Source organism: Acyrthosiphon pisum, chromosome A2 (assembly GCF_005508785.2).
Source record: "Acyrthosiphon pisum isolate AL4f chromosome A2, pea_aphid_22Mar2018_4r6ur, whole genome shotgun sequence".
Taxonomy (NCBI): domain Eukaryota; kingdom Metazoa; phylum Arthropoda; class Insecta; order Hemiptera; family Aphididae; genus Acyrthosiphon; species Acyrthosiphon pisum.
Window position 1 is genome coordinate 76968294 of NC_042495.1, and position 17050 is coordinate 76985343.

Consider the following 17050-nt stretch of genomic DNA (forward strand, 5'->3'; position numbering starts at 1 on the left):
AGATTTATCTTTAACAAAACAATTTAAATCCACTCCAAATTTTAATTAAAATTATTTAATTTAGTTTGGTCCGTCCCTTCGTCCAAGTAAAAAAAAATAGTTGGGGTACGCAAAAAAAAAATTAAAAAAGTAGAGGAGCTCCGTCCCCCTGCGCACCCCCCCCCCAATTCGAGCACTGGGTGTGTTAAATATTTGAATTCAATAGTAAATGGTAACATATGAAAAATGATTCTGAACAGACTGTGTGTCATCCTCAAATTTCTAAACATAATTAGAGTGCCAAATAGGTGTCTGAACTGCGCCTTCAGGCTTACACCTTTACGCACAGACATTATACATTATACATTACACGAAAAAGAAAAATGAGAGTGCATACTGGTATAAATTAGCATTAATAAAAATTACTGGTATGTAAAATTTAAGAATGTATAAATAATATTTTATACGTATGTAAACAATCATACCACTGCTCTTGGAGCTTTTGATCCAAAAATGATTATGTTCTGTTGGCTAATAGGTAATAGCGCAGTTCAATTTAGCTATTTTCCACTACATATAGCTAAATAATTTAAGTATTGGCTTGAGATAAAAAATGTGATCAATAATGGTGGTTCACTGTTTCATATTTATGACTAAGGAACGGATTTTATTGTAAATACATATTTTTATTGGAATGAGAAATTTTTGATCTGAGAAGAAATGTATAAAATTTAGATCATTATAATTCAAATAAATCCAACTTTATTTTAAATGTTTTTACATATTTGGTAAATAAGTACATATTTTGTAAAGATCATGGTAATTTTTTTATTTCATTTATTTCAGAGAATGACAAACATATTATATTATTATAATACGTTATATGTTATTAAATATGCCATTTAATAAGTTAGGTTAGAAAATTTTTGAAAGCCTAAAATAACAAGATTAGTCATTTTTGACGACTACTAAATACTCCACGTTATCTGAGTTAAACTCAACATTATTGTAAACATTTAAAAAATTTAAAAGTAATGAAAAAAATCCTCCATCTTAGATGTTTTTTTGGAAATGGGGACGTTTTCATTACTTTTCCATTGGAAAATCTCAGAATACCTATTTTAGTAGAATGTGCGTATGCATTTTCAAGTGTGCCTACTCTAAAGCTGGCAACATACAATTTATTGAGAGAATAAAAAGGTCTTTCCAAATAAACCCAGCGACAATATTAAGGAAATAGTACATATTTCATACATTCAAAGGTTTAAAAAAAATTAAGTAATTGAACTATTTAACTATTAAGATTATTATGAACTTAAAAAAACTGGTTATAGAATTATAAAAGTATTATATAACTAATTTATAAAAACTCATTTTTATTTCAATTTATATTATGTATATATACAATCATATTTACATATAATCTGATAAACAGCGTTTTTTTTTAAATAAAAAAATTGTTTATGCATAACAAAAATGCTAAAACAATAGAATAAGCAACACACTTGTTCATGTTGTTAAATCAATAGATTCTAAATACTTTTTACACTATAACATTATTCATTGACAGTATGTATATTATATAATTATGGTTTAATTTTAAACATAAGCTAGATGATCCCTAACAAGTTTAATTTCAATCTATTTTTAGTATTTTTCCATATTCATTCACATGGCAATGGTTGCTAGAAGCACAGTTATGTCATCAGGTTTTCCACCTATAAAAATATAAAAATAATAAAATAAACACAACTAGATTAGTAATTATTAATAAATGATATTAAGAAAATTGAACATAAAGATTAATTTAAAAATCTCAGATCTTCATAACAAAATATCTGAGTACTATAACTCATATATATTAAAGATAAATTCTGAGTGCTGGTACCATTTTTTATGATCATACTATTTGTTTCAAAGTAATATATTTTTAATTTAATTGGGAAAAACAATAATAAATACATTCATCGTACCACTCAGAATCTAAAATGTACTTTAAATTATAATTATTTAAAATTTATATGATAAAAATATTTAAAAAATACTACTATGAAGTTCTTTATTTTAAAGTTCTAAGAAAGGTTTTACAAATTATTTTGGGTATAACTTGTGACTTTGTGAGTTCGAGTAAAAGCCAGTTTTAAGATATTCTACTCAAGTACCATGGCCATTTCGTTATTAACCCAGTTCCAGCTTAATATATACATAAATTTTAATAATATTATCATACCGACAGTATTGATTCCGTTAGCTTGAGCAGAAAGTGCAAATGGTGATAAGAAAGATCTATCAAAGGCTAATATTCTAGCCATCCATGCAATTGTGTTAGCAGCACATTGCAATTTTGTAGGATCACGAACGCCTTCAACTTGACTTAATTCTTTTAATAACAAATGGTCAGGAACATTATCAAAAACTCCGTCGGTGGCTAAAAGAATGACATCTCCATTCTCAACAGCAAAATCTGAAGTATCAGCCGAGTCTGGGCTGTCACTTAATACTTGACCATTGTGAGCAGGAGGTGGAACTGATAATTGATAGGGAGTATTAAAATAGTGCTGTTGTTCTTCAGAACGATGGACAACGTGTCCGCCACGAACTACCATAAAACCGCTATCACCAATATTGGCTGTATATATACTGGAGGTCTCTTTGTTTAGCACCACTACACACGCTGTACTACTTCCTGTAAATCATAATTATAATATCCATAATTAACAGTTAGATAATGTGTAAAGGACATTTTTTTTTTGTTTTGTAATTTGGTTAGGTTATTTTAATTTTAAAAGTGGTCATGCATGAACTATATTATAATAAACAAGTAAATTACTAATTGATAATAGTAATTTTACATCTAAATTATAAATTACTTATTACAAGAACAAAAATATTTTAACTTAATTTAACCGGGGCACTAGGCATAATAATATATTATAATTTAAAGCACATTTGTGAATATATCGCATCATAGATAAAAAAAAAAAGGATAGATGTGCACTTGAAAACTATGTTTTATACAGTTGATATTTTTTCTTATTAATCAACAAAAGTAATAATATAATAAATTGCAATTATTTTGTATTACACATTTCATCCACAGCCAAACGGCCTACGCTAAGAACAAGACCAGATTCTGAGTTAAATATCCTATAAAATTAACGTAGCAAAAACAAATGTTTTTATTATTTACATTTAAGTTTGATAGTAGGTACAATCAATACTACATTAAATCTAACCACTCAAAAATTGGTTCAGCTGAAATCAAATATAACAATAAAATAATTTCATTTATTTTTTGATCTTGCTTACTGCTTTGAACAGTACTGTATAAAACTTAATGTTTAAAAAGAGGGAAATTAGGTAACCGCTCTACTGTAAAATAGGATTCGAGGGTACCTCGTCAATGAGTAGGCACTTTAATGGATGTATTAAATTAGAACTCAATTCTAAATCATTGTACACAATGAACAACAATTCTAAGCAAAGACCTAATCAAGGTTACTTAACAATGATTATAATGATTGTATTATAATTGTAATTAATGTTTGTACATTGACCAGTGACCTACCAAAAGTATCAACTAAATTTAGCATTCTACTAGAAACTTTCATTAAAGTAGATCAGAGCATTTTTTCTACAGGAAAAAGTGTCATCAGACACAATAATAATAATAATAAAAAAAAAAACAGACCATTATATTATCAATACTTGCATTTGGCATTTCTCTACTCATAATGTAATACATATTAAATACTTCTAGAGGTAGGTCTAATTCAAAAATATGGCATCGAACTAAACTTTTTTATTGTATATCGAACCGAACTCAAACCGAACCTTAGTATGTCAAACCAAACTTTTTAGTGTGATGTCGAACTTGAACCGAGCATTTTATTCAACATCATACCACACCAGTACCATATATTTCATTACCAAACTGAACCAAAAATAAACTTTTTAATTAAACGGCAAATGAAAGCTTTATAGTTTATAGTTGTTTGATCAGTGTTGTGAAATATCTAGATAAGTAGATAATAATTATTTATCTTTTATCTTACATAGATAATTTTAAACTCGATTGTATTATTTATCTTCATCTTGATCAAATTCTAGTTATCTATGTGTACCTATCTAATAAACATTAAACAATATTAATATTAGCTTTTAATATTGTTCAGCGTGTTACAAACTTCGATTATATAAATTATAAATTATAAATAGTACAAAATAACAAAACCAAAATAACTATCCAAGTCCATAAATACTTTAACAGCACAAGAAATAATCAATGATTGGACAATATTGTGGTTTAAATTTTGTAATATTTAAAATTTAAATATATAGTATAATATAGAATATATACAACATAGACAATATAGACAAAATAAACACAACAATAAACACCAGGAACATTTTTAGTTTGAAACGTTTGACATGTTAGAATTTTTTGCTGTTCGAATATTTTTTGATTTTCAAACTTTTTAGTTCGAGTTCGGTTCAGATTTTTTAAAATTTGATTCAGGTTTCAAACTAGAACCTAACACCTAAAGCTTGGTTTGATTTTTCGAACTTCGATCAGTTCGAACCACCTCTAAATACTTCTAGTTATCTATCATTGAACGTAATTTAAAAAGTATCTATAATAATATAATATACCTAATATAGCTTTATATTATAACAATGTTATAATAAATACCTATATATGACTAATAAATATTATTTGTCTTACATTTATTTTATTGTTATAAATATTTTAAGGGTCACTAGTAGGTACGCTATGTAAAATATGACCCAAAAATTATTCACTTATTCATGATAATTCATCCTTAATTGTTTTTTATTAAGGAGATTGATACTGAATATCTATTTTTTTTGACCATTGTAACAATAAAACTATAAATGTAATTAGAAATCTGAAAATATATTTGAAATTGATGAGAAGCTTAATTAAGATTGATCATCCAAATCTATGCTGATTCTTATATTCCCCTTAAATTTTATTCTAAAATATTAAACTAAAGAATGTTTAACCAGTGATGACAGTATGCACTAAATTTGCATATTTTTCGATAAAACATGCTAGTCATTAATCTATATTGGTGACATGTATCATGTACGGGATTGTTCTACTATTTATTTTACACTAAGGTCACTTTGCGCAGTAGAGTAGAATAAGCCCAGAACTTTAGCTTTTGATACTTGTTAATTTATGATTTAATTAACAGGATTTATTGTTTTAAATTGATAAGTATTGTAGAATTACATTTGTTTTTTTATATAAAATATCTATTAATTGGAGAACAATTGAACTCTTTAATAATTAAACATTTTAAATTGTTAACTTGTTTTTCTTTGTCACACCTCAAAAAAATGGCAACACTAGATACAAAAATCCTAAAACATAACCTACCATACATTTTTAGCTGCTGATATTGTAAAAAAAAAATATATATTGATCCAGTACATTCATAATTAAATATATAATTGAAAACTATATTATCTAAATGAAAGCGTTAATACATATAGCTACACCAAAAACTTTCTTACCTAAAATTGGTTGTTTATTTTCAAGTAACTCGTAATAACTTTGAGCTAATAATTTATTTGGTTCATTTGGCTTAACTTTTCCCAAAGATACAAGTCTCTCACATGTTGTCATGAGAAAACTTGAAAATTCGCCTGGATCAATGCCATAGTGGCGCCAACCGCCAACACCATCAGCTACACCTATTAAATTTAATAAGAATAAATAAACAGATATTTAATTTGACAAGATATTTTGAAGATTAATAACAATATTTTAACTAAAAAAAACACATTATTTCTTTGTGTCAATCACATCATGCTTGTAAACATTGTAAATAGTAATAAAATTGGTAAATTATGAAAGCATATAATAGTATATTTTAACAAAAATAAAAATACCTAGTACATCAATTGCTTTTCCTTTAGCAGAAAACCAAGCATCATCTCCAAATTTTCCTTTAACCGGAGGATGTTTACGTGAAGATTCTTTAGGAAAACCACATACAGCGTAAAGGAATGAAGGCTCACGTTTCTTATTTACGTGTTCAGAATTTGAAGGTGCCAAATTAGTGAAGCCATTCCATAGAGCACGGGAAATCAGTCTACCAGTAGTAACTATTTGCTGCATTATTTATTTAAACTAAAATTGTCATTGTGCTCACCGATCTTAAAACATGAACATAATTATGATGCTTGACTTATAACACAGTTTAACTGGAAAGTTAAAAATTAAAACGTATCTGAATTTTGACGAAATAATGTGTTGGATATGTATTTTTAACTTATACAAAAAAAAAAACTACATTCGCTCTTCAGCCTAAATAACTATTGAGAAATGTCTGAAAAGAGCTGCGATTCAACATATTATTTTATTTAATGTTATCAATTTATAAGTCTTATCATTTATTTTTTATTAACAATTAACATAAAGATTAAAGACAAGGAGACCAAACTCTGATGGATAACGTCCTAAAATAAGTCCCACGATCACAGATAATGTTGACCACGGTCAGAGTCTTCTAAGGGTGACCGCACACTGGTAAAGCAAAACTGCTTTAAAGCGACTAAAGTCGCTTTATTATGACTAATCAAAAATAAAACATTTATATTTTATGGAAAACACGCACACTGATAAAGCATAGTCAAAACAAAACAGTTTTGTCTTCAGTCATGACTAATATTGTTTTATTGAAATAGAACGTGCGCTATTTTCATTAGTCATTGCCAAGGCAGTCACTGGATAATTACATCAAAATTACTATTATTGCCAAATATTATTCATTTATATTATTCATTTATGCTAAAAAATTTAATTGTCTACAATATAAAGGTAGGTAAATTGTACATTATAATATATTATACAAGTACTGAAATACGTAATTTTGAATTGAAAAACATTTATTTGATTTTTCGTTGATATTTTATTATTACAATTTCTCTTAAAAGAAACCATAAAATAGGAATAGCAACGTCCTCCTCGTCGGACGACATTTTGACGACTACTTGATTTGACTAACTATGTTTTATCTAGTGTGCGATAACAATGCTTTTATTATGACTAAAAGCAAAATGACTTAATATGACTTAAATTTCTTTAGTCAATTTTGCTTTACCAGTGTGCGGTCACCCTAACCGTGATGTAGACCGACCCATGAAATATTTAAATATTTAAATCATGGACCGACCTTTGTAAAAATGTTTACCTATGATCTGAAGTCCGAACAATGAAACTGTTTCCGTAACACTGACATGAAGTTACACCCGTATTGAAAAACCGTTTCCGCCTAATAGGCTGGGTATTCTGCGCGGGGTCGGGTTGTTTCCACTGTTTACTTTTATCATAGATTACGTATGCCACGCCCCCCCCCGGAGACCGTGTTCAAGGCTACAATCACCCGATTCGGCCAATTCACAGAGTTTCATACCCCTGATGATATGGTCCAAAAATCCCGGTGCATTATTTTTCAACCGGTTTAAGTCTAGCGAATTTCTATGTAATCTTCACTGCATCGTGATCACGACGTACCACGGTTTAAGATTGACCGTGCGACCATAGAGTACTTACAACTTCTATACCATTAGAAATCTGTGCTAGTAATTAAATAATATATTATATGAACGTGATCAAAACTAAAAAAAAATTTTTTATTCCTATTATTGATACACAATTTACACATTTTTATTTTTTTAGAAAATTATATTTTTAGTGGAGCTTTTGTAATTTTTCTTATCTTATGGTATTTACCTATTACCATTATACCACGACGGCCTACAATTTCCCCCTCTTGTCGGTAGCACTGATGCGGTAGTGCGTATCATAGACAAGTATGCAAATGCATTATGCAGTACACGAGTTTATTTGTTTTTTGTTCGGTACTCGGTTCTACGGTGTTTCTACTTTCTATCAAATATCAATTGCATCTGTAAACCGTAGTTCTCGACTTCTCGTTCTTTTTAAGCGTTATTGCATCCTTACATGCACTAGAATTTTATATTTTTAATTCACAGGTAACGATGATTTCGGTGGATTTTAATAACGTCGTGTTACCGGGCAATGACGTCTCTCATATAGTTCTTAAAGGAGACAACTGTAAAAGAAGTGAAAAAACTATTGGTCCTGGATTGAAGAGTGTCGACAACAAAATAATTGTATGTAACGGTGGTGTACTGAGATGTAAAGATGACAAATACTTTTGGATAGAATATTTTAAAAAAAAATACATACCAGCTAAGGATGATGTTGTAGTGGGAATAGTGGCCGCTAAAACATCCGAAATGTATAAAGTTGATATTGGAGCTTCTGAACTCGCTACACTTCCATACTTAGCGTTTACAAATGCTACAAAAAAAAATAGACCTGACATCAAAGTCGGGAATGTTGTAGCTGCTAAGATTAAAATGGCAACACCTTTTATGGAATCTGAGATCAGTTGTGTAGAATACGCTAACAGCATAATTTTTGGTCAGTTAGAAAATGGTTTTTTAATTAATGTCAGTTTAAATTATGCATTGAGACTAAGGAAATCAAATTCAAAACTACTTTATCAGCTTGGACAGATGGTTCCCTATGAAATTGTTATTGGGGCAAATGGAAAGATTTGGATTCATAGTGCGTCAATACGAACAACAATCGCTATAGGAAATGCTATACTAAATGCAGAACATCTAGAAGAAGAAGATATTCCACAGTTAGTCAAGAGTTTTAATAAAAGTTTAAATATTTGAAAACTGTATTTTTTATTGTAAATTTACCATTTAATCAATATAAGATGATTTTATTTTTAAGATATAAGAGCTATTTATATAAATATATTATAGGTAGGATCTCTGAAGATCTATCAACAACTCTTGATATCAAGGGCGACTCTTAAGAAGGGGTGTTAGGGGCAGTGTCCCCCTCCAAAACCTCCATTTCTAAAGAAATAGTAACAAAAAAATAAACATCAACATTTTTCTGAAAATTATGACTTAGCCCCCCTCCCCCAACCATGTCATCGGAGCTACCTAGCTTATACACATTTATTGAATTGTAGAACATGTTCTATTTAGATTATATAGCTTAATTAATAGAATCAAACTGAAAAAATGAATTATGTTTATTGTTCACATAATTGAAATCAAAATTGTGATTATAATCTTTTTTTTGTAATAATTGACAAAAAAATAATATGATGTATTGTAAGTATGGAATTCGATATTGCAATTTAGAAATCATTGATTTGATTGTATCTAAAATATCATTAATATGAGATAAAAATAGTAAATATATCTTATCAAAAAGTTCCATACAGCTAATTTGTAAATTTTGAACTTTCTTATTAATTATATTTTTTAGTTATAATGTTTAAATGTAGTTATAATACCTATTTGTTATTATTTAAACTATTCTCTCAAACAAACATAGGCGCTAATAGGGAGGGGGCTTTAGGGGCTAAGCCCCCCCCCCCAAAAAAAAATGTCCATAGCCCTCCCAAACATTTCCTACATTTTGTTTTAAGCTTATTCAATATTTTTAAAGTAAGGCCCTATTAGCCCTTCCCCAAATCTCAAACGCTATTTGCGCCTATACAAACAAACAATACATGTGATAGTCATGCTCCCGTTTTATATTATTAAGATAGGTGATTAAATAACAAAAACATCTAATCTGATCATTTTTAATTTAATACAGTAATTTATAAATTGTTTATGAATAAGCTTAATTGTAATATTGTAACAAAGGCTATAGATGTATAAAATTATGTACAAATTTGTCAATAATTCGCAGAGAAAATGGAAACAAAATATAAATAATAGTTATAAAACCATTAACTTAACTAATTATAAATAAAAGAAATTCATTATTTACTAACTCATAACTAAATTATTGATTTGAAATTGCTAAAAATAACCACGTATAGAGAGGAAAATTTTATAATGTAGGTATCTGTAGTAATTGTGCTTATTAAGAATTATCTATAAATAATAATTAATGGCACTGAAAAAGTTCAAATTCTGCTAGAGTAAACACCTTTATGATAATATGATGCATACGATGAAACGGTAACCGTGGTTAATTTTCAGAAAAATAAGTAAATAAGCAGATATCATACAATATTGAATGTCATAATGGGTCTGCATAAAGATTTCTGCTTTGACGCTACAGTAAATGAAAGGTCAAATTTAACACATGTGTACTACCTACTCATAGTAGACAACTACCTTATAGTTTATACTATAGTATACTCAGAAGATATTCTCACTGTTTTTATCAAATCAGTATCTTATCAGCTAATATAATATAATATAATATTTTTGGTAAATTAAGTATGCATTACATTAATTTACATTATTCAAACTACCAGTTTTCATGAAAAATTATATGTTAAACAAATCATCAAAATTAGATAATGCTTCGTATAAATTTACATAGTATACTTATTAGTTAGCATTATGTTTAATCACTATCAGTGAACAAAAGTATAACTTTTAAACTTAATATTGTTTAAGACATCATTTTCATAATATGGTATAACACAAATTGAAATAAAAATTTAAGAAAACAAATTTTTCAAAATGATTAGATGAAATATACTTTAAAACTTAGATGCAATATATTAATATGATAACTTAATACACCAAAATATTAATGTTTTTATAATTATAAAAGAAATGTAATAATAGTAATAATTATAATAAAAAAAAACATTTCAATTAAGCTGGATTCTGTTAAATCTAATAAGTTTAAGCATTATACAAAAAATAATTATAAATTCAAATGCTCAATTAAAATAAGAGTATTTTAACAAAATTAAACATTGTCATAAACGAAAAGCAAGTATTTAAATAAAATAATATTTTATTTTAAACCTAACACTTTATTAAAAACTAGTAATGAGAAAAATAATAAAAATTACACATACCTAAAATACATAAAGAAGTGGGGCATTTCTTTATAAAAAAAATGCAGTGCTACTTTTATACAAATAAAATTGCGAGAGACAAACTACCTACACTTCTATGATAGACTAGAAAATGAAAACATCATTGTGGAGATACTGTTTAAAATTAGCAGAAAATAATGAACATTATATAATTTGTGAACCAAAACTATTAGCGGCAGTCCCAAACTTTTATAGTCTTGTCTACACTACCTGTTATTACAAATGGCTGTGATCTATGGAAATCTAGAAAAAAAAAATAAGAAGTAATTGTGAGAAAAAACAATTGATTAGATAACTTACCAACAGTAGTACAAAAATGTCCATGAGCCAATAGTGTTTTCATATTACGTTTATTTGCCAAATCCCAAATTCGAAGTGTCTTATCATCGCTTGCTGATATAACATATTTACCACCAGGATGAAAAACTAAACCACGTACCCAATTATCATGTCCTATCATAGTAAATAAACATGAACGTGATGCGACATCCCACATCTAGTCAAAAATATTAAGATTAATAAATTTTATTTAATAGTACAAGAATGCTAGAAAATTTATTATATTAAATTGTACATAGTAAAAATGATGCAATAAGAATTTATAACGCTGCCCAAAAATATAAAATAATTTTATGTATGGAGAAAACCTTTTAAAATCACAAATTTCAAGAGAACTATAATTAATACAACTAAAGGGGAGAGTGCTTATTCCACAAAAATCAACTATTAATACAATTCTACAGCAATTAGTATTCAGTTATAGGTTAATAACAATAATATATGCAATGCTTTTGGCAAAAAAATACTTCATTATACTGTTATAAAAGTTAAATTTAACACATTCATTACAGTGACCTTTACTCAATAACTAGAAACACTTAAAATCTATTATACAAGATTTAACAGACCCAAAAAATTAAATAAGTTGTAATAAATAACTTTTGTACTGATCAATTATAAAAAACTTTGTTAGTAAAAATATTTATCTACGTATAATGGTTTATTTTTTTAAGATTTTTTAAAATTTTCATTATTTTCAAAAGTAATAACTTTTTAAAAAGATATTTAGATTGAAATAAGTTCCTATTTAAAAAATTGTCATAAAATATTAAAAAAAATTTATAATTTATAATTTAAAATGTTTTTAAATATTAGATCTACCTTTGCTTCATAAAAATAATGAAATTTCAAAAATTGTTTTTACAATCAATATTTTTCTAAAACCCAGATTTACAAATTGCCTATTTTGAATTTTTCAAAAAAATTATATTAGGATTAAATTTTATTTTCAATATTAAAATGATTTAAAAAATATTATTAGAACTTATTTAATTTGACTGGATTTAAATTGTTATGCCGCTTCGGTGTGATATCAGTTAATAAATTTCTAAAAGTTAAAAATCAAGAAAGTTTAAATGCCAAATCCCTGACTTGGAAAGCCTTTTTATAGTGATTATAACACAGTTTTGATTGAGAGGAGATTTAGACTGAATTAAAACCAAAATATGTATTTTATACCTTAATTGATTTATCTCTTGATCCCGATATTATAAAAGGGCCTTCATAACCATTTTTTTTCTGATCTACTCCAGCTCCTTCATTAATAGCTGATGACGATGCAGCTGGTGCCCAAGCTATACATTCGACTACATGTTCATGTCCTCGTAAATCAGCCTATTATAATGTTGAAAAAAATTGTTTTGTTAAATTATAAATAATTATTAATAAAATGTTCAAACTTACTTTACACTGGGTTGCAGCAATTATCCAAACTTTAACAGTATGGTCGTTAGAACATGAGGCTAAAAATTGACCACATGGAGAAACTTTGACTTTTCTGACCCATTCACGATGGCCAGTAAATGTTTTAACACAGTATCTGGAAAATATATAACACAATAATGAAATTAAAAAAAAAAAAAAATTATTTATAATCTTACCCTGTATTTACGTCCCACATTTTAATTGTTCTATCCCTTGAAGAAGAAACTATGAAATCTCCTCCTTTAAGAAAACATACTCCAGATACACTATGTTCATGACCGTGCATGGAACGGATGCATTCATATGTTTGACTGAATTCCCACAGCTTTATGCTCATATCAGCACTACAGGAAACTGAAAATATGTGTTAATTAAAATAAGAGCACACAGTTTTTTTTATCATTAAATAACCTAATAGTTTGCCACTTTCATCAAATGCAATATCTTGAATAGCTTCTGTATGACCTTTTAAAGTTCTCTCATACTCGCCAGTCTCATAATCCCAACTTTTTATAGTTGCGTCTTCGCTTGCAGATACAAGAATATTAAAAACAGGATGAAATATAACTTTGATGACAGTCTCTCTATGACCAGTTAAACAGTGTGTTTCAGGGGCTCTTGGTATCCAATCACTTGGTGAACGCAATGCTCTTTTTGGAGCTCCAGAATTAATTTCTTTTTCATACTCAGAAAGTTTGGATTCAAGCTCGCTTACCTAAATATTAATAAGGTTATCACATATTTATATAAGTAGTATAATGATTATTTGTAATACTATTGTTGAGTATTAACCACCTTTTTTTGCAGTCTAATTACAGATGTCCATTTTTTCTCAAGTAAACCACCATATTTATTTTCTACTTCGCCGGGCATATCTGCATCTTTTTTTAATCCTTCCAAGGCATTGTGATAACTATTGCTACTTAGATAATCAGCAATTGCTTTATTTCTAAAAAAAAAAAAAAACTATTAAGATTCTACTAAAATATAACATTCAGGTTAAAGCAAAATGTATTATGATTTAAAAAGAGTTATTCAAATCTGAGATAACAAATAACCTCCAAACACCTAATGCTGACTAAAAAAGAAAAGGCGACAAAATTATCCAAATAAACGTAATACAGGCTAACATTTAGCTATGCACAAGGTTTAACTTCTTACCACACTATTATAATTTAGAGTGCTGTAGTAGATGTATTAAAACCACATTAAAATAATTTTTTAAACATTGAATCTACCTACTTTTATTTTTAATAATTATTTGATAATATTATTGTAATTAAAATGAATGTGCATAAATCTTCAATATTTTTAATGCTATTGCTTAATTATCATGAATTGTTAACATAAAAACTTACAATTCTTCACGTTGTCTTTGTGACAGCACCATTTTCATGACTGTCCAACAGTTTGATATATTTGTAACTATTTAAATTATAATTTCCTCAAACTAAAAAAAGAAAATATTAATTAAACTATATCAATAGAAAAAAAACTTAAAACAGTATGTTATATTATTTATTATATTTTTTAGATATATTTGTAAAGTTATTAATATAATATTGCAACATAATAAAACTATAGTTAGTTATTATCAACTATTTTGGATAAATTTGATAAATTTGAAAAGCTATTAATTTCTAAACTCTGAATAAAATATATAATATTTTATATAAGTTATTATTAACAGATTATGTATAGGCCACTAATGTGGACATTTTATATGAAGAGAAGAACCTACCTATACAATGTGCCAAACCTGCAGAGAGCCCCTTACAGTCAAACACCTCTTTGTACATTGTCAAACCACATAGAAACCAGAAAAAGCCTAGGAATTCCAGACAACTTTTTCAAAGCTCTGAGCCTCTTTGAAGACATTAGCAAAAAAATAATTTTATTTCTTAAGTTTATTAACACGTATAACTCAATCTAGGAAATTCAATGTAATCATTCATATGTAGTTGAAATTATTATTGTTGTAAGCTTAATAACTTTAATTGTAGATGTTTACCATGAATAAAAAAAAAAAAAATTAAATATTTTATCTAATAACTTATAATATTTCTTTTTTTTTAATTGAAGATTCAGAATTTTGAATTACACTACAGAGTTAAATAATATATATGTATACAAATACATGGACAGGAAAGTTTATTAAAATTGTAAAAAGCATGCCTAAAGTAAACAATGATCAAGTAGTATTTAAATTATATAGTTTTAAAGGTTATTAGCATTGTTATATTTTGTGTTATTAGTTCCAATACCAATTATAACATGATTATTATTATGAATAATATTTGATTATTTATTGCTGCCTAAAAAAAAAAATAATTATCAATAGGTAGAAATAATGATATATTTAACATTTGAAAATAATATATCTATTTATAACATAATTATTTTAAGGGGGCTGGAGCGTGATTCATTTTCGGTCGAAATAATATTACGCCCAATATAACGTTCTGATATTAATTTTGAAAGAAGATATGAATTTGTCATTGAATTATCTATGCTTTGACAACTTAATTTTTCTGATTTTTATTTTTTTTACTTAGAAATTTACTAATAAAATGAGTAAAAATATATCATATTCATAATTCAAATTTAAATACATTGATATAGAATATGAAAAATGTACGACAGTTAAAGCATAGTAAATTTAGAGGAGAATTCAAATCTGTTATCAAAAATTAAATCCGAACATTCTACTGTGCGTAGTGATTGAAGTCACCAGCAGTATTTTAAAAATAAAAAAATTTGTAATTTTAGAAAGACCAAGAACCGAGGTGGATAGATTTGATAACCAGAGACCTGAAAGAGATAGGCCAAAATGTAACTTTTGAGCTGACGTACAATAGAGATAGAAGGCGAGACCTCTTGAAGGCAGCAATGGTCCTAAACGGACTGGTAAGCTGAGAAGAAGAATTTTGTAAAGTAATATGTGGTGACACGTGCATGCGCGTATGTAAAATTACAACAGACATACATATCCGGTCACTATGATGCCCTTATACAACGTGATCAGTACTACGAATTACACATACTAATATTCATTTACTTTTAACACATTCACAAGATCTATGTAACTTGAAATATAAAATGCCTAGTTTTTACTCCTTAGAATGGATTACGCTCCAGCCTAACAGACATTTTTGTCAGTGCCCAATGTCACTTTGTTGTGGTTTGGGGACCATAGGTATAATTTTTCGTACAATACCACTACAATAGCAGCAGTGTCCACATTGGTCATTTTTTTGAGTACCAATATAGCAGCACATAATTAAAATGTCCCTAGGCATCACTTATTAATAATACTGCTATTGACTATTTAAGTAATTATTTATGACTGATGACTGTTCGTCAACGTGTTAAGTCAAAGTGTAGAACAAAGAGTATTTATTAAAATTACCTGTGTCGTTGAAAATAATAAAACTATTAAAATGGGTGCTAACATACTAGAAAAGTATTATTCATATGTATACTAGATTAAGTAAAACAGTTGGTGGAGATTGTACAAAACGATTTTAACTACTAACTTTATGAAAATTGTTAAAATAAAATAAATTTTTTATGGAATAAAATATAATCTTAAACTAATGAACTTATTATCATTTAATATTAATAAGTAATAACATACCTGTTCCAGATGGTAAATGACATGTAAGAATATTATATTCCACAACACAATAATTTCAAATGCTTTATCACTTGAGAAAAAACTTGAACGTTTTATGCAAAATATGTATTCACTATTTAACTTTTATTATTTAAGTAAAAGAATTTAATTTCAAGAAAACGATATTTTTCACCTATACCCATTTAATGTTTGTTGTATTTCGTGATATAAAACAATATGGCGTCATTTAGTGTAGATATGAATAGTGATTTAAGTAAAGAAAATCGAAGTGATAAGCGAATTGATAAAAAATCGCATCAATATTCAATAATATTATAAAAAATATTGGAATGTTGCCCGCCAAGCATGTTCAGTGTTCAACCCTATTTTTAATTTAATAATGAATTTATTCAAATTCTGACTTTTGGAATTTTTATATACTATTATAATTTGGTGAACCGCGTACAGATGTTGATTAATTAAAGACCATATTTTCAAATTATTCTGAATTTTTGTACTACTGGAGTGTCCAGTGGTGACAAACTTTTGTTTCCCCCATGAGAACTAACCCCCCCCCCCCTCCCATCATTTTTATTTACTGCAAATTATTCGTTGGAACATTTTTTTAAAAATGTTGATGTACCTACTTCGAGTATATCTTCGAACAAAAATCCTTAAAAATAGTTTCATAAAAATATAAAATTGATGTATTTGGATCTTTAGATCTAGTAACAATGTAGAGAAG

At 27.4% G+C, this 17050-nt stretch overlaps 3 protein-coding genes across 4 annotated transcripts; 1 reads left to right on the plus strand and 2 right to left on the minus strand.

Moving 5' to 3' along the window:
• Window positions 1-1338: 1338 nt before the first annotated feature.
• On the minus strand, window positions 1339-6343 carry LOC100158918 (protein phosphatase PTC7 homolog). Its single transcript, NM_001162576.1, is given in 4 exon segments — window positions 1339-1697; window positions 2210-2665; window positions 5524-5703; window positions 5902-6343. Coding segments are annotated over 4 exon segments (915 nt in total). The 5' UTR covers window positions 6131-6343; the 3' UTR covers window positions 1339-1647.
• Window positions 6344-7860: 1517 nt separating this feature from the next.
• Window positions 7861-8789, plus strand: ACYPI56194 (putative exosome complex exonuclease rrp40-like). The gene is given in 1 exon segment (NM_001246020.2): window positions 7861-8789. A coding segment is annotated over 1 exon segment (711 nt). The 5' UTR covers window positions 7861-8016; the 3' UTR covers window positions 8728-8789.
• Window positions 8790-9651: 862 nt separating this feature from the next.
• LOC100160976 (lissencephaly-1 homolog) lies at window positions 9652-16517 on the minus strand. 2 transcript variants are annotated; one of them, XM_001942998.5, is made up of 9 exons: window positions 16327-16517; window positions 14048-14139; window positions 13485-13638; window positions 13101-13404; window positions 12866-13043; window positions 12669-12804; window positions 12444-12599; window positions 11226-11421; window positions 9652-11168 (listed from the first exon to the last, which is right to left on the minus strand). In XM_001942998.5, the coding sequence occupies exons 2-9, from the start codon at window positions 14083-14085 to the stop codon at window positions 11095-11097; spliced, it is 1236 nt and encodes a 411-aa protein (XP_001943033.1). In that variant the 5' UTR covers window positions 14086-14139; window positions 16327-16517; the 3' UTR covers window positions 9652-11094. The 2 variants fall into 2 exon arrangements, with proteins under 2 accessions (XP_001943033.1, XP_003244954.1); XM_003244906.4 differs by lacking the exon at window positions 16327-16517 and adding an exon at window positions 16099-16286.
• Window positions 16518-17050: the final 533 nt, after the last annotated feature.

Excerpts from the sequence above, each read along its gene's own strand:
- LOC100160976 (XM_001942998.5), bottom strand. The coding sequence starts at position 14,085 with ATGAAAATGGTGCTGTCACAAAGACAACGTGAAGAATT. Across the intron at positions 13,044-13,100 it reads TGAAAGTGGCAAACTATTAG|TTTCCTGTAGTGCTGATATG; the intron begins GTTATTTAATGA and ends ACATATTTTCAG. Across the intron at positions 11,169-11,225 it reads ACATTTTTGTACTACTGTTG|ATTTCCATAGATCACAGCCA; the intron begins GTAAGTTATCTA and ends TTTTTTTTCTAG.